The following is a 24,725-nucleotide window of genomic DNA, read 5'->3' on the forward strand; positions in this document are numbered from 1 at the left end:
CTTCTTCACGACATGGCGGCAGCAACAATACTACAGCTAGAATAAAAGTTATGCCTTCTTTCTTTGCGTGAACATTTGGGCGGCGTTATGCATATCTTCCCACATAGTGAGGTAGATATGTGGGGGCGTGTTCGAACGAGCCGTTTTAGGTAGGTGTGGCTAACTCTTAACTTTTATAAAGAATATCTCTTTGGATTTGAGACTTTAGTCTTTGCAACTTTACAGATCTTCTTTATGCACCAAGAGCTTGTAACACTCTAAAGAGAAAGGAAAAAATGAAATCGCATCATATGACCCCTTTAAGAATAAAGCTAAGTACTGGACATGTTGTGGACTATAGGCTATAGGCTTAGACTGTAGGCCTAAACATATTTTTTTGTTAAATATCTTATTCAGGTCGGTACAAAAAAAAACACATTTTGTATGATCCCTCATGCAGATACTGCAAAGTGTATGTAAAATTTTGACCACAGCTGTATAGATTTATAGGCCTATTGAACGAAAGATGGCAGTACACTCTCGTTGTGCGCAGTACACCACTGAAAGAAATGAGGGAGGCTTAAAGACACATGTGTGATGTTCACAGAGAACATAAAGTCTTTTCCCTCCAGGGGGTGCATGATGGCCTATAAAGGCAGGCTGTCCATTGCACCGTATTAAAATCTCAACAGGTTTTTTAAAATTCTCAACAGGGATGTGTGTACACTAAAACTAATAATCTTTCAAATAAGATGCATGCCCAAACTGCCACCCGCCAATCACATGCATACTTGCTCCATTTATCTGTATAAAATGTTTTTAAAGAAATCCGAATCCAATAATCACAAATCACTGTGATTGGTCCACCTTCAGCTCTGCTGGGAAAAGTAACGTATATCACGTGCCTCATATATCACCGCTGCTTCAACGAGGCTGAATTCAGCTTCTTATTCGCAGCTTCTTATTTACGCTATCCGTTCCACCTTAAAAACGCGTTTAAAAAAATCATTACTGCACTCAAAAGATGACATGCACGTTTAATAATTAACGTATAATGTAATTAGATTTAATGTTGACAGCCCGTTTTCGCTCTTATCTCAGTGTTATTTACATTTTAAAATAGTTTATTGTTCGTTTCTGAAAAAGAAACGCAAATAGAGACGGTCCCTAAATTGAGCGTGAATAACAAGCTAGAAACGCTGAAGCGTCGCGTTTTTAAGGTGGAACGGGTAGCGTCAATAAGAAGCTGCGAATAAGAAGCTGAATTCAGCCTCGTGCTGCTTCAGCAGTGGTCTTGACAATAATTTCTACCCGAGTAATGACACAGATTACCTTTATTAAAAACAAATACAAAGTGAAGATTAAAAACGGGAGAATTATTATTTACAATTATCGTTTCTGACCAACTACAGACAAAACTCAAACCGATGAGCCCCACCCCTCTAAAAGTTCACCTTTTGCTGTTTGCCGTTCTAATGCGCAGCTCACTTGTTAGACGCATGCGCAGTGTGTAACGGAACGAGTCAACGGACGAAGTTGGAAACAAGACTGTTTGTCAGTCGAAATATATTCAAACAAAGAAGCAATGGGTGTGTATAGTCATCTACCTTATAGTCATTTATATTATTTGTCGTTAGATATGTAATGACCACACCTACAGTATTTCACATGACTGGGCTTTTGAGTAGAGTATCATTGCCCTGATGTACACAGCTAGAACCTCATGCTGGATGAGGCTGATAGATTATTTACTTGCATGTAACGTTATTATTAGTTTTTATTTGCGCTTTTGTTGCATTGTTTTGCATATAAATTAATATACGTGTATGTGTGAATATGCAAAACACAGCATAAACACACATGTATATTAATTCATATGTCCAAATATTTCATGTAATTTTTTACTGTTGATTTCAGTATTAACATTTTTTTAAATCCTGAAGCTTTTATTTACAGGTTTAAATTATTTAAATGTGGAATGTGAATGTTATTTAAAATATGGTTTCAGATACCTGAATGGCACTCATATATGAATAAATGCAAATATATAGATATACATATGCATAAATATTTGTATATCTATGTCTTTGTAGAGTCTGCCCCTCCTCTCTCCTCACTTCGCCTGCTGGTTTCTCCTCTACGCCTCACATCCGCCTTCATGTGGCAAGTTGTCAAGGATCAAAATGTGGAGCAATTTGGAAGACTGGAAGAATTTGTTTCTGTGATGACAAACCTTGTGCCAGAGCTCTTAAGTAGGAGACAGAGGGCCACTTTAATAGTAGGGCTGCGGGCAAAAGTAAGATATGTCTATGTACTGTATTTGTTACTGTTTTCATGGAGGTCTTTTTTTTATTTTTTTATTTCATTTATTTACTTATAAAGCACAAATAAACACAACAAGAATTGACCACTGTGCTGTCCAGAAGAAAAAGGTAAAATAGAAATAAATAAAAATAATACAATAAATATAAATTTAAAAGAGACCAAGAATTAGCCTATAATTTATTAAATGCAAGGGTAAAAAGATGAGACTGTAACCTAGATTTAAAATCATATACATAAGATGCAGATCTCACAGATAAGGGAAGACCATAGCCTAGGACCGGCCACTGCAAACGCACGGTCACCTTTCAACTTCAGTCTTGATCTTGGATATGACAGAGTAATACTGTCTGAGGATCGCAAACATCTGGCTGACTTATTTACATTTACAAGATCTGACAAATGAGAAGGTGCCAGACCATTTAAGGACTTAAAAACAAACAACAGAATTCAACTCTATAACGCACTGGCAACCAATTCAGAGACATTAAAATCGGAGTAATGTGTTCTCGCTTATGAACCCCTTTTAAAAATCTAGCTGCAGCATTTTGAACCATTTGAAGCCGTGACATGGAGGATTGGGGTAGTCCTTGTATACAAGGAGTTACAATAGTCCAAACGTGATAAAACAAAAGCATGTATGACTCTTTCAAAAAGATTTAACTTTTGACAGAAGTTTAAGATGGAAAAAGCATGACTTGACTACTAAGTTGATATGTTGGTCAAACTTAAGGGAGGAATCAAAAAGAACTCCCAAATTTTTCTCAGTTGTTTTGATATAAAAGTTTAGATTACCACAATTAAAATTTGGTTTTCCTTTACCCAAGGACAATTGCTGCCGTCTTACCCTCATTTAAATGCAAAAAAATACATCAGCTAAGCATGCAAGCAAGGTTTCTAAACCTCTCTGTTCTACTGACACAGTTACAGTGGTAAAATGTGGCAGACCACTCACCCACTCCTATTTTATAATTGTTGCTTTTCTGAAATGAGACCGCTATGATGATGTATGCAGCCAACAAATGTGACCTCTGGAGTTGCGCAGCCTTTGAAATAAAAAACGTCATATTTTCACAATAACTTGCGCACAATACTGCTAAAGTTGCAAATTTTCAAACAGTGAAATGTCGGTTAAATTTTTCACTGTCAGCTTTTAAGTGCATGCTTAAAAATTTCCTGTTTTCATGAAGTATGTTTTCCTTAATAATTCATTGTTGCGTATAAATAATGTTGTCCTAGACCAGAGTTCATATATTGCAAAGAACACTTGAAGATATAGTTAACTTTAAAACTTAGATGCTGTGCATCATGTATTATTCGTTTTATGTTTTGTTTATGTTCACTATAATTGATCTTTTAGATGATTCTTGAGATGTGTCGAGGTGAGCTCCCAGCAGACCTTCATACTGTCAAATCACACATTCACCAAATTCAGACTGCTGATTTATTGAAGGTATGTCAAGTCTGGATGTTTTTTAATCTATTGCACATCTATTTGTTTTTATATATATTAAATCCAAATAAAATATAACAAATGTTGTGTAATATAACTTGTGTTAGTTTGTTTGCTGGTTTTTATTGTATTTGTTATACTTGTATTTTTTAAAATTGTTTTTGCCATGAAAATAGCCTATGATGATGAGATGGCATTAAATAAAAATATAATACTACTACTACAAATAAAATATAATTTTAATAAAACTCAGATGAAGCACTCAAAATGTCTATTTGCACTGTACACCTGCTTTCGCAAGATGATTCAGATTAATATCAGAATTATCTGATTATGTATTTCTATTATGATTAAATATTGTAATTTTTTTGTTAAGCTCCACAAAGATAGAACTGATTTCCTGATTAAATTATATTAAATGATAAATCAAGGTGTCTGTGGACCCTTAAAAAAGTCCTAATTTAAAAATAAAACTTTAAAAAATAAATAAAATTGGCATTAAAATGTCTTAAATCCATGTTTCAGAGATCTTAAAAATGCAACTGAACTGACTCAGCAGTAAAGATTTAGATTTTATTTTCACTTGCTTTTTGTGTGTTTGGCACATCATATGGTGTTTTGCTGTGCAACTCTGCAATTTCCATGCCGGTTTCAAATCGATCCAAGATGGCACCAAAAAAAAATGACAGCTGTGTTGCAAGCTTTGACACTACATGGCTTTGGTGTTTGGCTACAAATGCTCTTGTTTTTCCTACTGGAAGTTTCAACACTTTTGGAAATTGGTTCTTCTGTTGCTCATCACAAACCAGACTTTGAGTTCCTCTATACCAGTGCTTTGTTTACAAACATAGCATCGGAGCCCTTATATAGATTGTCCAGCTGCAAATTAAAAAATGCAAAAGGAGAGCCAACCCCATCATGTCAGTACCCCCGGCCCTAGACTGGGACATGTTCTGGAAGTGTTTCAGTTATTTTCTCAGTAAATCTATCAGAGCAACTAAGCGTCAGAACATAGGCAAATTGGAGTCAAATCCACCAACACTAGAAGCTTGTAGCATGGAATAAGCAACATAACGGACTGTGATCTTTGCTGTGAACACTGCTGTAGCTCCTCTGGACAAGCTCAAGACCACTTTTGCTCACATTGAGAGCAAAGCTGCCCTCAACAGTGCTTAGAACAATGCCACCCTCATGGAGAAAGCTTTTGCAGGCAAAGCTTCTTAGCCAATGTAACCTGAAGCGGGTGAATATCCACAAAGCCACGGGTCCAAAATGCATTCCCTTCTCTGTCCTCAGAGCATTTGAGACCCAGTTGGCTGGTGTTTTCAGACATATTCAACCCCTCTCTTTCCTTGTCTGCAGTCATGCTTCAAAACGTTCACTCTTGTGCCTGCCCCGAAACAATCTAAAATCATATACTTAGATGAGTGTCCTGTCACTCTGACAAATTTCCTTTCTCAGGTGATAAGAATGATAAATTGATTAAGAATTTCCTCACCACTGATCCTCAGCACTGGAGCTCACAGGAAAACACAGGAAACTCTTCTCTCTCAATTTCTGCAAGAGGAAGGAACTAGTTGCGAACTTTACGTGACCGAACAGCGAGCATATTCCTATAAACAAAACACAATTGACGAGGGTCAGGAGCTTCAAGTTCCTCAGTGTACACATCATTGAGGATCTCATGTGGTCAAAACAAAGTGACCACCAGCACCTCTTCTTCTTGCTATCATTCTACACATGCTGTAAAGAGAATCCTGACTGGCCACATCACTATCTGGTAATGGGAATGGAACTGCTCTCAACCGCAAAGTACTGCAGAGGGTATTACGAATGTTTTTTGTTTTTTTTCATTTAAGGTTCGGTTATGAGTACAACCAAGCGGCAACCTTCCGGTCTCTCGCTTGAAACCAACACGGAAGTGACTAAAACTGCAATTCATCGACTGACCGCTAGAGACTGGCTCCAAAAGGGAGTCAATCCCATAGACCCCCCCATGTTAAAATGCCCGACTTTACAGCAGAAAAAAATATGTTTACAGCCTGGTACAAAAAGTGGTTTTGGTCTATATAGCAAATTTTACCCTTCATGACAGATGTGAAGGGGGTGAATTTTTTTATAATTCATCCGTTTAAATTATATTAAGCCTTAATGTTCTGCATAATTAAGGGCGTGGCCACTTGAGTGGCAGGTGGATTACCGCTGCTGTCACCACTGTCGAGCTAGGTGGGCGTGGTTTCAGCAACCCGCTTCACCCACGTCCCGCCTCTTTGCCCATTTTCGATTATCCGGGAGTGACTCGCTGCCAAGATGACGCCAGCCGGTGTTGCCCACTTTGGGCTTCAAAAATGCTCTTCAGAAACCAACGGGTGACGTCACGGACACTACGTCCATGTTTTATACAGTCAATGAGTACAACAGATGACCGTTTCCCTCTCTAAAAGGGGGCTGTTCAATCAGTTTTGGAATGAATGTAAACTGAAGGGAGTTGTTTAACTGATTTATCTGAAAGATTGGTAAGATATTGAGCACCGTTGATCTGGGCTCTCTTTCCCCATATTGCTCTGCTGAGGTCAAGGATCTGGGCTTCATACTGGACAGTGACCTAAAGCTGAACAAACAAATAAATTCTACTGTGAGTGCTAGCTTCTACCATCTGCAAAGATTATCAAAAGTTAAACCCTTCCTAAGCAGGAAGAGTTTTGAGATTGTCATTCATGCTTTCATTTCTTCGCGACTTGACTACTGCAACTCGCTATATTATGGTTGTTAACTTCTTACTGTACAACAAAAGGAAGAAACAAGTGTAATAAAATACATTTTATTAACAAAGGATAAACAAGAGTAATTAACACCTACTAAATGAATACCATGAATGACAAAGGAATAAAATGCATATGGCAGGGTTACGTTATCTTGTGGGAAGATAAACTGTTGCTTCTCTGAAACTAATATAGTGAAGAACGTTAGTATGCATCAAACAAATAAATGAAAGGTAATGTCTGGACTATGTTTCTAAGCTTTTCCTACAGCATTTACTAGTAGATGCTCTTTTAAGTTGTCTTGAGTTTACTTTTTTGTGTCTTTAGTGAATTTTGAGTTATGTCCATTAAAATGTGTTTTACACAAATTGGTGTACATCCCATTTGCTACATTAAACTTCATTTATGTTGGCATTAATGTTATTAATGTAATTTTCCTGTTCACAGGTGAGTGACACAGACATGGAGAGTTTACAAGACAGCGTACTTCAACTTGTCCTGAGCTTGCTAGAGGACTCCATGAAAAGAGAATACTTCTTTCAGGTCAGTGTCTTTAAGATCCATTAAAAAAAATAGAGATGTATTGCAGATACGTTACAGAATAAATATGAAATCTTCCAGAAGAAAAAAACACATATGTAGACATGTATGTGATGTATGTGTGCTATCAAGATATATCAGAGGATGTTGTTATATTTAGAGTGATAGGAAATGCATTGACCTGTGAATCAAGTTAAGGCTCTTTCTCACCAAACACAAAGTTAGCTAATGTGTGCACAGTAAAATTTGGTTATCCAGGGTCAGCAGTACTAAATAAAGTGAGATTAAATCCATAAAATATTGTTTTATTGATTATTGTATGTTATTCTTTTCAGGAGCTGTGTGTAGTAACATGTAACTGCAAAAAAGGAGATAATATGGAGATAAAATGGGAAATAAACACATGACCCTGGCATTGCTAGAATATGATACATGTAACTTTGCTTTGTTTATGGGTGAATGTTCGTTCCCAGTATGAATAGGATTTTTTTGAGACTTCTCTTGCACTTTGAAGTGAAGTCTGCAGTCTTTATGTCAGAGACTTGAAAACACGTCAAAGACATTTGATGTTTTTGATGTCCAGCCTGGACCAGAAATGCTATATTTGATTTGAGAGTGGCTGCGGAAGTTGCAAAAAAATGAATGGCTGTTTTTTTTTTTTTTAGATAGGTTTGCATGAAAACTTTAGATGAAAAACAGTTTTTGTATTTCAGGAAGTATTTCCAGTCGAGTACGGTCCTGACTTTGACAAAGCACTGCAAGTCCTTGTTGGATTTTTTCTTTCCAGATTGGAGCAACTTCTGCCTGTACCAAACTTCAAACAGGTCTAATGATACATGCTTATCAAATACCTCAACCATATCTAAATGATTCAAGCCAGCTGCTAGTTATTGAGCATTTTTAGTTTATAAAGCATAAATAATTGTGTTTCTGATTATTTTTCTGAATATTCATTTTCTTTAATTCCAGCTCTCATTGTTACTCAGCTGTCACCTTGGGGAGCTAGATGCATGTGTGGACTCGGTTTGTAAATCACACAACTTGCTATCCTTGCTGCAGATGGATGTTTGTGGGACTTTGGATAAAAATGGTAAAATTTAGTCCTTGAATGTCAATATCATTCCATATGCTTCAGGTTCCTTTTATCGAACGTTGCTTACTTGGTTAATCAGATATTTTACAGGATAGCTGGGCACAAACCTAAGACATATGCTTCGCCCAGCATGCGGGTTTGAGAAATGTATATACCAGGGCTCCTGACTGCTACTAAAACGGTCTCATTTGCGTCCAAAAATATTAACTTGCGAGTTAAGTTTTTTTTTACCCTCAAGTTTTTTCTGAGGTCGCCACTGGCGACTATATATATTTAGGCCTACATGTTATGACTTAAAAAAACATTTCCTGATTGTTTTGCGATCACACCTTTTGTTATGTTCATGTATTAAACTGAGACGATGCGCATCAAAGTTTTAGTGGAAAAAAGAGTTTCAAACAGTCCTCATCTCTGCAGCACAGCAGCGCTGACGCACACAGTCTGCTAAACGCAGCTCAGTTGTGCAGCACAAGAAAGATCGAAATGACGGAGACGTACAAGTAAAAGTGCACAAAAGCAGTGTCTATTTCATGCTCAACTTAAACAATCTACAACAGGTAAAACTGTCAGCTGTGTGGATATTGGCAATATCGTTAACAATTCTCGTTTATAATCATTACTAATAGAGAATGTGAAGCTGACGTCACGCTGCGTTGAGTTCTGGGAAACTGCTTTGTTTATCCGCCTTATTGAGAGGATTGTGCTGCCTCGCCGCTATTGAGTTCAGGGCACTACAAATGTCACCATTGTATGTCATTCATGCTGAATCGAGAATTGCAAAAGTAACTCCGATCATCGTTCTGAGAGAACTGGACAATGCAGTGTATTTTTTCGCCTTTCCTATGTCTAAAAATTAGTGGTCGACCGATATATCGCCAAGGCCGATATATCGGCCGATATATGGTATTTTTTCTGTTTGGCCGATGCGTTCGAGGCGGGATGTTTATTTTGACGGCGCGCCGGACTTTTATTTTGATGGCACGGAGAGCGGCAGCGCGTGAGCACACAGTGCTCACATTCTCCCTCTTGTTCGCTGTTGTTGTTAACAGTTCTGTCTAATATGGATAGAAGTCTGTCTAATAATCAGATAGAAAGGTTAAACAAAGGAATTAAAATATATACAAAAAAGCATTATAACGATTGCTTTTATATTATTAGTAATAGAAAAGCCAACATTATAATACTGTCTCGTTTGCCGTCAGCATTCAGTAAATACGCATTTAAATCATTTGAACAAATCTTTGAATGTCTATTAATTAATGAACAATTTCACAAACCTTGCAAACTTAGTCGAATCTAGTTGAGATCTTGTGAAGTGTGCATTTGTATCCTGCATGATCGCGTGTTCTCTGCGTGACGGTCGATCAGAGTTCAGCTTCACTGGAGATGCGCGATCGACAAAATTTAAACTTGTGATTTCAAATTATGCTGCGCTTTATCCATTTGCCCACTGTCACATTCATGTCATTTTCACCGTGTGCTGTATGTAAAATGAGTGTTACCTTGACTTTATTTGAAAAAATATTATTCCCAATGCACACAAACTTCCCAGAATACTGAGTGCTCTGTTGGTTACTTTTTACTTCCTTTTTAATTATATTTTTATTAAATATTTATTTATTTGTGAAAATACTTTGTCATCTAAAGTATAAGTATGTTTATTTTACAGATTTATTTTTAATCCATTTTCAAATTATTTCAAATTTCTTAAATATTAATTAAAATAAATAAAATTATATCGGCCATCGGCCACCCTGCTTGCCAAGATATCGGCATCGGCTGTCAAAAAACCAATATCGGTCGACCACTACTAAAAATCATGGAAGCAGGTCGCGGAGATGACAAGAAGAAGCCGGATAGTAAATCTATTAATAATGTCACCGATTAAACCCACTGCCTGTCACTCAATAAAAGAATCATATTGCTGCCTGTTTTTGAAAGTTTTGATTTTGTTTGGTTTAATAATTAACTACCTTCGCGAATATGACTCTCACTTGGCTTGTGAATTAGCAGAACTTGAACAGGGACATTAAAATGCTTAACATAAATCACGCTTCATGTGGCTTAATGTACCAAGACAGTGATAAAGACAAAATTGTAAAGCATATACTACATGCAGATATGCACATAAGCCCAAAATGTGAACGCAACGCGTTTATTTACACGTTAAGCGTTTTCCTATAATATAAAGAATGCTTAATGTACTGGGACAGTGATATTATTAAAGCTGCAAGCAGCATTTATTGGGGTTCAAGCATAGTAAAAGTCTAGAGAATTGTACTGCAGTGGTTTTGAGGTTTAGTGAAATACCTAGGACCTTAAGGCAAAGTTATAGAGAATGAGGAGATTCAACATATGCTATGAATATTGTTTATGTGTGATACGTAGCGCCACCCGGTGACTGATTTCTTTCATACTTCACACAGACCGCTAGAGGCAAGAGTCAAACAAGCCCACCAAGTTTCGTTTTGATCGGCCACCAAGTGGACAATCGCTTTACCATCATGGCAACTTGGACAAGGACAGTGCATGCCAATTTTCAAGTCAATCAGACTAACTGTTGTGTAGATGTAGTGGTTTTCATGTTTTTTTCCTATTACAGTGCCACCAAGTGGCCAAAAGCTAAATTATTTTTTACTGTGACCTCGGACTGAGCTTCTGCACATGTGTACCATGTCATTTTTGGTCATACAGATCATTCGAAAGTGCAATGTGTTTACTTTTATTTCTGTCATCTCGGTTTCCTTTCCGTGGACTTTCGTAGAGCGCCGCGCCACACAAATAGCCTATGAACCAAACTCGGCACGAGTCAGCAGCATATCTCTCAGTCTTTTCCTTTCGTTTTGTTAATCTGTTAATTAGGCTATTTAAGTCAAATATTTCGCATATTCATTCATTTTATATATACACTATGATTTAATAAAAACAGATTTTGTTATTTTTAGTTAAACTTATTTTTGTTGCTTGTTTGTGCTCATGTTGAGAGTTTGGTGTTGCACATATTGCACCTGACTATGCATTCTTATCCTTTTCTCCGATGAACTGAAAATAACAGGAGTGTGTCCATCTCACAAATGTAGAATCCGTCTCCGCAGTCATCTCAACCATCTAATTCCAGCAACAGGAAATAGACAAACTATTTTACCCGCGGAATTTTTTTCTCTGGTGCTGTTTTGCGGTGTTGGTAAATTCACCACTTAATTTTGAGTTAAAATATGTTGTTGTAACTTGCGTTACTGAGATTGTAACGAGTAATAATATTACCCAAATTTTATCAGTAATGCGTTATATTACTGCGTTAACAGCAAAAAATTATATACTACTGTAATATTATTACTTTTGTGATGTGTTACTCCCAACACTGATAAGCACATATAGGGTAAGTAAATGAAGTAAACATCTGGTATGGCAATAAAGGTTCAGATAGGGATATGTAAAATGGAGGTAAGTATGTTGGTGTTTGTGAAGGATAGTATGGTGAATAACCCATTATGGGCATAGCTGGGGCCCCATAAACCCCTACAGTGTTAACTGCAAATCTGTTGCAGACCCCGCCCTGGAGGTCCACTCAACAGATGAGAAATTGTCTTTTTCAATAAAAAAGTGAGAGAGACAAGAGTTTGCTGTTAATCAGGCAGTCCTCTGTGTTGTCTTTTAATAAGACAATAGCATTCAAATCCATAAAACAACTGCAACAACACGTATTCCCAAACAAGAATAAATGTATATACAGTAATATACATACTGTAGCATTTGGACCAATCAGACACACATTTGTTCATTAGATTTAACAAATACTTTTGTGATGTGTTACTCCCAACACTGATAAGCACATATAGGGTAAGTAAATGAAGTAAACATCTGGTATGGCAATAAAGGTTCAGATAGGGATATGTAAAATGGAGGTAAGTATGTTGGTGTTTGTGAAGGATAGTATGGTGAATAACCCATTATGGGCATAGCTGGGGCCCCATAAACCCCTACAGTGTTAACTGCAAATCTGTTGCAGACCCCGCCCTGGAGGTCCACTCAACAGATGAGAAATTGTCTTTTTCAATAAAAAGTGAGAGACAAGAGTTTGCTGTTAATCAGGCAGTCCTCTGTGTTGTCTGATGTTCGATTTTCCACTCTACAGGAGTTTGGGAAGGCAGTTGTGGGCCTTTGGTCTTCCTTTAACTGGACTGAACTGGTGCCACTCCTGGTTTTGTTTGGAGTAGTTCATAAATTAGCTTGGCTATACATGAAAAGCTTGGATAAAAGAACGATAGTAGCTTAGGAAACCAAGGAGTTTCCTTACATCACCGATTGTCTGTGGAATGTGGTTTTTGAATGACCGAACTGCTTTGGGATCTATTCGCACACCTTTGTCGGATACAAGGCGACCAACATATCGAACCTCGTGGTGGAAGAGCTCACACTTCTCAGGCCTGAGCTTGACCCCATGACGTTGGAGGGCTTGAAGGACTTTGAAGGACGAATTCCTTCCACATGTTCCTCAAAAGACTTGGCATAGCAAAGCACGTCATCAAGATATGGAATGCAACATTCATCCCTGAGGGAGTCAAGCATTTTCTCCATGCTGCGCTGGAATGCAGCAGGTGCATTGGACAGGCCAGACGGAATTCTCACCCACTCATAAAGCCCCCAGGGTGTTATAAAGGCTGTCATATGCCTGGACCCTTCGGCTATAAAGCCCTGATGGTAAGCTTTCCCCTGGTCAAGAATGCTGAACCATTTGTATCCCCTAAGGGTGTCAATCAAGTCTTGAATTCTTGGCAGAGGGTGCCTATCTGGTAGTCTTTTTATTGAGAAGGCGATAATCGATACACCGACGCAGCGAGCCATCCTTCTTTCTCACACAGACCATTGGGGCAGAATAAGGGGACTTAGACTTCACAATCCAACCTTTGGCCAGTAGATCTTGAATGTAGTCCTTGACTTCTTTGAACAAAGGCTTAGGAACTGATGAGTATATGCATGTTGCACTGGTATGTCATCTCTGAGGTTGATTGACATTTGCAGACTTGGGATGCAGCCGATTTCACTTCCATCACGGGCAAAGGCTGAAGACTCTTCATACAGCATTTTCCTGACCACTGCCAGCTGGTCCTCATTCAAATGGCTGAGGTCTGCAGGTGGATGCCACAGTGACAAGTTTTCTTCAGTAGCTGAAGCAGTCACGCCCTGGACCCTCACACTACACTTTGTCTTTTCTGGCAGTTCAGCCTCCAGTACCTCATCAATTGGCTGGAGATAACCAAGGACTGAGTTACCGGGTAGAGTAATATCACATGTGGAATTGTTACCAATGGGAACAGAGACATATGGACTTTTGTGGTTCTGAATTTCCAGAAGACCCTCACCTATATCCAGCTGCTCTAAATACACATTGTTCTCCTCTGGCTCAAACAGTACTACTATGTCAAGCTGATCCATGTTAGGTGATATTTTGCACTTCACCCATGCAACCTGTCCTGCTGGGATGACAATGCCACCACGTTTTACTTTCAGTCGTCCCCACCATCTTCTGGGCTCTGAGTCTGCACACAGGGGAATTTGTGGCCTAATGGTTAGAGAGTCGGACTCGTAACCCAAAGGTTGCGGGTTCGAGTCTCGTACCAGCAGGGATTGTAGGTGGGGGGAGTGAATGTACAGTGCTCTCTCCCACCTTCAATACCACGACTGAGGTGCCCTTGAGCAAGGCACCGAACCCCCAACTGCTCCCCGGGCGCCGCAGCAAAAATGGCTGCCCACTGCTCCGGGTGTGTGTTCACGGTGTGTGTGTGTTCACTGCTGTGTGTGTGCACTTTGGATGGGATAAATGCAGAGCACTAATTCCGAGTATGGGTCACCATACTTGGCCACGTCACGTCACTTTTAAAGAAATTCACAAGAGTTTGGACTTTCTAACTTGACACAGCTATTGCCCCAGAGAGTAAAGAGACTAGAGTTGGCACCAGACACTCAGGTTGCCCCTGAATTAGTTCTTCCACTACATTGAATCCAAGTAATGGTCTCTCAATTGGCAGAAGACTAACTAGAAAAGGAACACTGATTGAGAGGTTGGGGTTATCATTTCCTTGCAAATTAACAGTAATGATGGCCCAAACATCAAATGGAATGAGGTCTCCATTAACTGCATACACTTCCAGCCTGTCTGTAGTTCCCATAAGCTCAGCAAGTGGTCTCACGTCTACATCAGGTAGATACTTGTCTTTCCAGGCACGATCAATTATGCTGACTTGAGCTCCAGTGTCAAGCAGAGCAGTTACTGCAAGGCCATTGAGGTTACACTGAGTTAGGGCTTTCCTTCCTATTAAGTTGACAATATTATCATTCTTGGCCCTGGGAGGTGTTAGAATAGAAGTCTGATTATTTTCTCTCTTGTCACTGGATGACTCAACTTTAATGTTGGTAAACGTTCTTCTGTGATTGTGTTTCACACAATGAGGTTCAACTTCTGGTATACTGACTGAGTTTTGGGACAATGAAGGCTTGGTCACTGGTCGTCCCTTCGCAGTGACCGTTTCTCGTTTCCCTGAAGTCTGTGTTTTTGTAGACATCCTCTAGCCAGATACCCTGCTTCACCACACAGAAAGCAGTGAGTACCGTTATGTCCAGCTTCAACACATTTCAGGCAGCCATGAGATTTTATTCCTCTTTGTGAAAGTGACTTACTCATAGAGTACTGACCGGTATGTTCGGGTTGTGCCAGCTGTTTTGACTCTCATGGAATCCACCATGCTAGTAAGCGCATCAATTCGAGCTGTCAGTTGTTTGATTGGGTCATTCTTGTTTCTCTGTTCAGGTATCTCGTTAAATTCTCTGACAGATTCACTTTCAAGCTGGGCACAGCTTGCAGTGCTTTGCTTAACACGAGTTACTAGACCCAGTCTTCGCACCCTCTCATTCTCGTCGCTGGTGATTTTCATTACACTTCTCAGTATTGCTTCATCTGTAATGGTATGGTTGGACAGCAAGGGTTTTAATTCACTACGGATGTCCTTATATTTGTGCCCCAAGCCTTGGTATATGGTATGTAGGAACACATCCTGAACAGTTGCTAAGCTGTATCTAATATTAGAGTTGGTCTGTTTCGCAGCAAAGAGAATTTTCTGTTTGAGGCCTATTACCCTGTACAAGAACTGCTGAAGTGTTTCGTTTTCACTCTGTTTTGCACACATTAATTCTTGAAACAACTCTGTACTGCTTTTGTCTCCTAGGTGTGACTGAAGAAACCCTTTTAGCTTCCTTACTCATCAGCATGCCCTTAAAGCTTCCTGGTTTTATTATTCGAAGAATGCCCCTGATTAATTCTGCATCACAATAATTCTGTTTGATCACATCTTCGATTTGTCTACATATGCTGGTGTATATGATATCTGATGCATAATCACCAATTTGCCCCCCCCCCTGTATTTTGAACTCTCGGTGCTGGAGGTAGGAAAGGTCTCTTAGGGAGATTACTTTCTCTGGTACCAACTGTGTGGTTTTCTCAGGGTGATTGTTATGCTGTGTGGCGTCATTTCTTTGTGTCACAGGTTGTGTCATTGTAGGGTGTTGTGTGGATGTTGTGAGACAATGAAGAAGCCTCTTGCTCAGTTCTTCGTAACTTGTATGTAGTATATTCGGGTTAGTGTCTGGGTTTATATTTGCTACTCTAATTTCCCCTGTGTCAGCAACAAGGTAGGTGATGTTAGATAAACAGTGTCTGTAGTGGTGATGTGGTCAGTAGCAATGGACATCTGTGTTGTGGGTATAATGCGTGCATCAACATTAGCATTAGCCTCAACATCATTACATTGATAAACAGGTGCAGCAAAAGTACAAACTTGTTCAATAGAGTTCACAGTCTCTTGCAAAATCAACAGTTCGTCATACCTTTATCCTCTGACTTTAGTAATTGTGTACTGTACATAAAAGTGTTGATGTATTCGAAGCAACCCGCTTGGTCTGCGGCGTCTAGTTCAGATACGTCCCTTCCTGGCACTGAAACGATGCTTTTGGCAATTTGATACAGTTCATCAGCAGACAAGGTGAGTATACTCTTTCTGATGTTCCACACCAGGCTCTTCCGTACTTTATCTGACATGATGAATCTTTTTCACAATCCCTCACTTCACAGTCACAGCAACCAGCCAGTAGAATGACTCTCTTTACAGTTGCAGTAACCAGCCAGCAGAATCGCTCTCTTCACCGACGTTCTCTCGAATACAAGATCACAGCAGCAGCATCCACACCTCAGTGGTCCCAAAGATCAGAAATCACTGGATCAGCTTCCCATGGGCATCAGGAGCCGATCCCGGATGAGCCCCCACAAATCTGTTGCAGACCCCGCCCTGGAGGTCTATTCAACAGATGAGAAATTGTCTTTTTCAATAAAAAAGTGAGAGAGACAAGAGTTTGCTGTTAATCAGGCAGTCCTCTGTGTTGTCTTTAATAAGACAATAGCATTCAAATCCATAAAACAACTGCAACAACAGTATTCCCAAACAAGAATAAATGTATATAATATATATATAAATAAACAAACATAAATAAATCCTAAAAAAAAACATGTACTCAAATATCAAATGTAACGTTACTCAGGTGAGTATAACTCCGATAAGTAAAACACATATCATTTGCAATCACAAAACAACGGATAACCTTTTTACACTCTTACAAGAATGTCAATACATGTATAAAAATACTTTCTAACTTTTTATGAACTTGAGCAATTTGCTCAATTTATTGTCATTCACTAATGAACTAGTACTCTGGCATAACATCCATTTGAAAATAGTTATGAATTAACTATTCAATAAAAATACATTAATTAGACATTAAGACATTTGAATTACAGGTTTTCTCTGATATGTAATCATTTTAACTAATCTTTTTCAATAAAAAATTGAGAGAGACAAGAGTTTGCTGTTAATCAGGCAGTCCTCTGTGTTGTCTGAAGATGCCCAGGGTCGCCACGGCAACTCAAGCTCTCAACTGTCACCCAGGACTTAGAAAATGCAGCGTAGTTCTCTTCAAATACACTCATCATACATCTTGATGTAGTGAAAAATATTATAAAATACATGTAAATACTACACATTTGCAAACAACAAATAATATACAGTATTATTTGGTACGCGCTTGAACCTCAAATATAGCTGCAAGCAGCGATTCAAGGGTTCAAGCACTTTAAGGCCTTTATTGTATCTAAACTGTTATGGCCTAGCCCTAGGCCAACCTGAAATTTTGGACTGACATTACAACACATCCATGATGAAGAATATTGCAACACACACATACTCAACCTGAAATGAAAGGGCTTAAGTATAATACTTAATACAAAGTAAGCATACTTTCACATGCGAACACATTTTGTTGAAGATATAGAGATTTAAAGTAAATGATAGGTAACAAAATGCTTACTGCAAGTCTTGACTTCATAATGCAATTTTCAGGTCTCACTGTAATCATAATGTGGCATAATTGCAAAATGTGATTCCTCAATGTAAATGAAGTGGTAAAGTTTGACAAAATGTGATATTGAATGTTATCTTAGTGACTTTATAATTTATAGACATGAATACAAATGACAGACCTGTAAATAGAGCTATATTAGTGAGCAGAATGAGCCAATTAATGGTCTTCTGCTGCCATCTAGTGGTTAAAATGGCAATTCCAGGGATTTTGCCATTCAAATGTGCTGTTTTTCACCTTTTTAACTGTTATAGAGGCAACTAATGTCTGAGCACCATAAATTTTGCATTTTCATGCTTTTCTACAATCATATGACACATGTGCTCACATTTCATTTTAAGTGTTGAGCTTTCTTTTAGGATTGACAGGGTTTTGGGTACACTATATCAAGGCCATATAATTAAATTGCCCTGTTATAGCTGTCCAAATGCAAATGTTCAAATTTTTTTTGATGATTATTGACCTAGAGAGTCTAAAGAATTGTACTGCAGTGAGTTTATTGGTTTTGAGTTTAAAACCTAGGACTAGTTCACAAAAGTAGGTTTTTAAAATAATCTAAAATATTTAATGAACAGTTTAATTGACAGCATTGGTCCCAGAGGCAAAGTTGTTCAGAATGAGGAGGTCTATCATATGATATGATGATTTAGTGTTTGTGTGAATATATGAACCTTTTAAGCAATTTGAGGTCATTTACTATAGAAATATTGTGTTTCTGAGGCCTTTTTTCTGTTATAGCGCCACCTATGGTCCGATCTCTGTACAACTTTGCATGCTTGTTAAGTGTCTTCTGTTACATGTTTTCACCAAGTTTTGTAAAGTTTTGAGTTTTAGTTTAGATTTATATAGGCTTTTGGACATATTTGGCCACGCCCCTTTTATAAATGACCCCGTTATACCTAACCAAATGACAAAATTCTAAATGTTTTGATAATTATTTATCTTGAGAGTCCAGAGAATTGCGCTGCAGTGGTTTGATCGAGATTGAATGAAAAATCTAGGACTAGTCTGCAAAAGTAGGTTTTCAACATAATTGAGAATATTTAATGAATTATTTGTTTGACAGCAATGGTTCTTGAGGCAAAGTTGCTCAATATGAGGAGATCTATCAAATGATATGCATATTGTGTGGATGTGTGAAACACCACGTGATTTCAGAGCGATAAAACTCGTTAGTGCCAACTAGTGGCCGATTTCTTTCAAAATTCTTACAGATCTTTAGGGCCATGAGTCGAACATGCCCACCGAGTTTCGTTCTGATCGACCTATGTTAACCTTGTCTAATAGGTGCTTAAATTTCTTTGGCCAATGGTGGCCATGTTTTTTGAGATACGTGAATGTCCTCATAGACACTTGTGCCACTTTGGACAAAGACACTGCATACCAATTTTCAAGTAGATTTGCCTAGTTATAGCCGTTTTTGTTTTTTCCATCTTATAGCGCCACCAAGTGGCAGAGCTGTGCAATATTTTTATTTGACCAAAGATTAAGCTCTTACACATGTGTACAAGTTTGGTGAAGATATCTCATTCCGTTCAGGAGTTATAGCCATTTTAGTGAAAGTGGCCCCACCCCTAACGGACGTTTTGGCGTGCCTTTGCGGCCGCGAGTCAAAAGTTCACTTTTTTGTAATAATTATTGATATTCACTGTCCAGAGAATATTTCTGCAGTGGTTTGGTTCCGATCGGGCGAAAAACCTAGGACTAGTTCGCAAAAGTAGGTTTTGAATTTACTTCAAAATGGTGGGAAAACAGGACCTCAAATAGGCCGATTGGGGCGAGTCTTTGCGTCTGAGTAGCGAGTATGACTAATCCATCTGACCAAGTTTCAGCTCTCTAGGCCTTACGATTTGGTCTGCACGATCAGTTTTAGCGCGGAATAATAATAATAAAAATCCTAACAAATACAATAGGGTTTCAGCACTACATGCTTGAACCCCTAATAATAAAAATCCTAACAATTACAATAGGGTTTCAGCGCTACGCACTTGAACCCCTAATAAAAATCCTAACAATTACAATAGGCTTTCAGCGCTACACGCTTGAATCCCTAATTACAAGGCTGTAGAGAACAGTGCACTATTGCAGACTTTTATAGACTGGTTTTAATTACATTATTTTTATAGTTCATTCGTGAACTAAAGTGGGCCGGTCTAAGGCATGAAACTCCAGGGCTGAAAATGAGTCCCACTCCGGCCCTGATTAGGAGTGTGCGAGTGTCGAGTATTTTGCAAAAACCATTCAAAACACCCCTACAGAGTTCACGCATACATTAGGCTACGTGAAGTCTAGTGCAAGTGCGCATTTTAGAGTGTGCATCACAATCACTGCATGATTCAGTCTAATAAAATGCCTTTAGATTGATCACAAGATTCAAGATATGAGGACAGAAAATGTATATATTTATATCTATATACACTGAACAAAATTATAAACGCAACACTTTTGTTTTTGCCCCCATTTTTCATGAGCTGAACTCAAAGATCTGAGACTTTTTCTATGTACACAAAAGGCTTATTTCTCTCAAATATTGTTCACAAATCTGTCTAAATCTGTGTTAGTGAGCACTTCTCCTTTGCCAAGATAATCCATCCACCTCACAGGTGAGGCATATCAAGATGCTGATTAGACAGAATGATTATTGCACAGGTGTGCCTTAGACTGGCCACAATAAAAGGCCACTCTAAAATGTGCAGTAGGCTGATTATTCTTATAGATTGAAACAAATGTGCTTTAGCCAATATAAAGAGTATGAAAAGTGCTGCAGGAAAAAAAAAAGAGCAACAACAAAAACATGTTGCTGGAGATGGTCTTATTATTGAAAATGCAAACTGGTTGTCTGCCAGCAGGAGGCGCTTTGATAGCGGTAGAACTAGCGGTTTCCCCAGTAACGGCTGTAATCAAAGCAGCTCCGCTCATGAACACTACTTTATCAGATCAAATTAAAATGGCATCGAAACTTTTCTGAAGACAGTCCTTTCCCTTCAGAGATACATTCATATAAAACACCCGCGACAGTTTTTTTTTTTTAAACGTGCAGTGCTCATGTTTATTCAGCGAAGTCAAACGCCACAAATAAATCAATGTATGGGAAACACTGGTAATGTATATCGAAATATCGGAAATGTGTTTAAAAATCATATCACCGTTATTGAAAAAAATTACATTGCGATACATATTGATATTGAATTATTGTCCAGCCCTACTGGATACCCTTGCTTGGTAAAAAAGGCAAATGTTAAATTCATGCCAAGTCGCACCAAAACTTATCTGGTTAACCACGTAAGCCTTGGTTGAAGAATAGGGCCTACTTTTGTTAATGTAAATGTAAAAAAAGAATACAGTTGCTGAGCACAATTGGTCAGTGGCTATTTTTTTATTTTTTTTTGAAGTTCTTCCATCAGTAGTGGAGGATCGAATAGTGTCATCTTTGTCATTGCCGCCTGTTGGTGACTCAGTCATTATAAATCAGCACAACAATGATGGCACGTTACTGCCTATTGATTCTGAAAACCTGCCAAACCAACAACATGGTGTCGACAAGGAAACTGTGACAGGTGATCCAAACATCCAGAATGTGGGATCCAGCTTCAGCAGTGAGTCCTCAGCGTCCTCTAGAGACAGTGATGGAGAAAAAGAAGCAAACTCTAATGTCGATGAATTGCAACGGTAAGTTACCATATTACTAGGTGGTTGGGGTTATTAATTTGTTTATTCTTATTTATTTTGTAATGTATTTAGCATAAATGAATAGGCTAGTCCAAAAATAATTTCTATCACCCTCATGTTTAAGTTTTGTTTATTTATTTTTTTCTGTGGAACACAAAGCAAGATATATGAAGACTATTTCTGCAGTTTTTTTTTTTTTACATACAATGAAAGTCATCGGGGTCCCATTGGAGTCATTGGTGGATGGTCATTATCAAATGAAGTTATTTTGAGTGTTGATGCTTTTAAAGGGTTAGTTCACCCAAAAATGAAAATTCTGTCATTAATTACCCTCATGTCGTTCCAAACCCGTAAGACCTTCGCTCCTCTTCGGAACACAAATTAAGATATTTTTGAAGAAATCTGAGAGCTCTCTGACCCTGCATAGACAGCAACACAACTGAAATGTTAACAGACCCAGAAACGTACCAAGGACAACGATAAAACAGTCTATGTGACATCAGTGGCTCAACTTCAATTTTGCAAAGCTACAAGAATACTTTTTGTGTGCAAAGAAAACAAGAATTGTTTTCCCCAGAATGTAATCAACGTAATCAGCGTTGTTTACGTTCAGCATGCATTTCTCCTGAATGTAAACAATGCTGATTATGTTGATTACGTTCTGGGGAAAGCGCACGCATGCGTCGTTGGTACTCTCCAAAATGGTGGAAGACATTAACTCGGGGAAAAGAATTGTTGAATAAATTCTTACTTTTGTTTTCTCTGGCAGAAAAATATTCTTGTAGCTTTGCAAAATTGAAGTTGAGCCACTGATGTCACATGGACTGCTTTATCGTTGTCCTTGGTACGTTTCTGGGTTTGGGAACATTTTAGTTGTGTTGCTGTCTATGCAGGGTCAGAGAGCTCTCAGATTTCATAAAAAATACCTTAATTTGTGTTCCGAAGATGAATGAAGGTCTTATGGGTTTGGAAGATATGAGGGTGTGTAATTAATGACAGAATTTAAATTTTTAGGTGAACTAACCCTTTAAAGGCAACTTCTGAGAAGTTTCTGAGATTGTATCTTGAGCAAGAATTTTTACAACATTCAACAATAAATTTCAAGGTGGTTACTGTCAGACTGTTGTCAAAATATCTGATGTGAGTAATATCCCCAATAATTAGTCTGTTTGTAATCTAAAATTCTCTTTTTTTTGTGAGGACTTTGAGCACTTCACTACAGAATTTGTTCTGTAGTGTTCCTAAATTAAAATATAAATAGTTTTGTTGTAGATCCTGTGTATTCTTTTTGTAGGACTAACTCAGAAGAGCCAAGTGTGCCGTCATCCACCGATGATGCTCATAGAGGTACAGCCTCTCTGAATGTCTGTCGAGATTCTCATTATATCTTTTCAGGATCTTTAAAGCAAACCGTTTCTGTTTGTCATGTTTTCCTCTAGGTGATTTAATTTTTCAGACAGCTGTGCCTCTCCAACTGCCCTCCCTTGACACCTTCCCAAACACACCTTCCAAAGGCTTCCACTATGCAGGCAGGACTGTACATAAATGTCAGCAGTGTACAAAATACTTCATCTATCGCTCTGATCTTGTCAAGCACCAGGAAATTCACACCCAAGCGGGGACCCATGAGTGTCCTCAGTGTGGGCAGGTTTTTGACGATTCAGCGCAGCTGGTGTCACACAGGAGCACCAACTGCAATTCCAGAGTTTTTAAGTGCATCAAATGCACAGCCCACTTTAGATCCCTCAGGACCCTATACAGGCACAACCGAGTGCACAAAGAGAAGAAAACCACACATAAGTGCCCTGAATGTGGACGGCTGTTCACTAGTCTGTCACGATTAGTCGGTCACCGGCGAACTCACCGAACTCCCACTGTTAAAAGGAACTACACCTGTAAACAATGCAACGAGACTTTCGGGTCGTACCGAGCCAGTGTAATCCACCAGAAGATTCACAAAGCTAAAGACATCCGCCCTTCTAAACCGGAACGGCAGCCTGGAAAGTGTCGTTTTTGTGACTTGACATTCAACATTGACAGCGAATTAAGAATCCATCTGAAGACCCATGCAGAGTTCAGGCCATATATATGCGACCAGTGTGGGAAGTGCTTTTCGGCGAACAGCAGCCTGCTTGCCCACCTCTCAAACCACACGGGTGAGAAACCTCTCCTTTGTTCGCAATGTGGAAAGCGATTTTACAGCAAAATCCAATTAAAATCTCACATGAGATGTCATTCTAGTGAGCGGCCGCACGTCTGTCCTTACTGTGAGAAGCAGTTTTCACTGTCTGGGAATTTGAAGATCCACATCAGAATTCACACCGGGGAGAAGCCGTACGTTTGCCATCAGTGCGGAAAGGGTTTTGTCTCCGCCGGATGCCTGCAGGTGCATCTGCGCTCTCACACAGGAGAGAAGCCGTATCAATGTAAAATCTGTGGCAAGAAATTTGTTGTTTCAAGTCACCTGACGGCGCACATGTGCTTTCACACCGGAGAGCGTCCACACTGCTGCTTGCAGTGTGGGAAACGATTCATCCGACGTTATGACTTGAGCAAGCACATGTACACTCATATTGGGAAGAGGCCGTTCCCATGTCCTCTGTGCCCAAAGGCTTACACGTGTCGTACACACCTAAACAGGCACATGAAGAGCCACAGTGTTTGACTTGAATCATTTTGTCATCCTGAGTGCCTTGTGTGGAGTGAAATCAACCATGATCTTTAAAGCAATAGTTCACCCAAACATTTTTTTTAAAAGAATTCTCTAAAAATTACATTATTTACTCACCCTCATGACCTGAGTCCATGTCTACACCCATATGCTGTTTTTTTCCTGTGGAACAGAATGACTTTTTAGAAGAATCTTTACGCAAGTGTTTTCCAATTGACAGTTCATTTCAAGCTCTAAAAATGACAAAAACAAAAAAAGACAGGATCGTATTAATAAAATAGTCCTTACAGCTTATGCACTAAATTCCAAGTCTTGTGAAGTTATTTTACTAATTTGTGCGAGTAACAAATTGAAATTATTGTTTTCATGCCCTTCTACTGAGCTATTAACTGTGACCAGATTGAGTCGGTTAGAAAGAAGGGGAGAATTACAACTGAATAACAACTTAAGTTTGCTCTGTTTCCCACACAAAGCTGTTATACAACTACAGAATACTTGCAGACATAAAAGTGAGTAAATAACTACAGCATTTTTGATTTGGGGTGAACTATCTCTTTTAATTAAAACATGTTTCAACTTTGTGTCCTGCCAAGCTGATGTCCTTGAACTTGTGTGAGCTACAGTTGTTTCATTACAACAGTCATTTGAAGAGCAGCTGCAACATTTTCTTGCATTACTGATGTGTAAAACAGTTTCGTGTTGTGGATATTTTCTCTAGAAGGTTTGGAGCCCACTTTTTTTCTTTTAGATTTAGGTTTTTCTAAGATAATTTAA

General features: G+C 38.7%; 1 protein-coding gene across 1 annotated transcript; it reads left to right on the forward strand.

Moving 5' to 3' along the window:
* The first annotated feature begins 1,209 nt into the window (after positions 1–1,209).
* On the forward strand, positions 1,210–24,064 carry LOC107758203 (zinc finger protein 436-like). The gene is made up of 9 exons (XM_016575885.1): positions 1,210–1,568; positions 2,073–2,275; positions 3,662–3,754; positions 6,964–7,059; positions 7,770–7,880; positions 8,026–8,146; positions 21,004–21,280; positions 22,575–22,627; positions 22,720–24,064. Exons 1-9 carry the CDS (start codon positions 1,565–1,567, stop codon positions 23,943–23,945), a joined length of 2,184 nt encoding a protein of 727 aa, XP_016431371.1. The 5' UTR covers positions 1,210–1,564; the 3' UTR covers positions 23,946–24,064.
* The last annotated feature ends 661 nt before the right edge of the window (positions 24,065–24,725 follow it).

The sequence above is a fragment of the Sinocyclocheilus rhinocerous genome, unplaced genomic scaffold (assembly GCF_001515625.1).
Source record: "Sinocyclocheilus rhinocerous isolate Xijiao unplaced genomic scaffold, SAMN03320098_v1.1 scaffold2219, whole genome shotgun sequence".
Lineage (NCBI taxonomy): Eukaryota > Metazoa > Chordata > Actinopteri > Cypriniformes > Cyprinidae > Sinocyclocheilus > Sinocyclocheilus rhinocerous.

Coding starts and splice junctions, on each gene's coding strand:
- LOC107758203 (XM_016575885.1), top strand. Junction 2,276..3,661: donor TAGTAGGGCTGCGGGCAAAA/GTAAGATATGTC, acceptor TTGATCTTTTAG/ATGATTCTTGAGATGTGTCG. Junction 21,281..22,574: donor AATGTCGATGAATTGCAACG/GTAAGTTACCAT, acceptor TTCTTTTTGTAG/GACTAACTCAGAAGAGCCAA.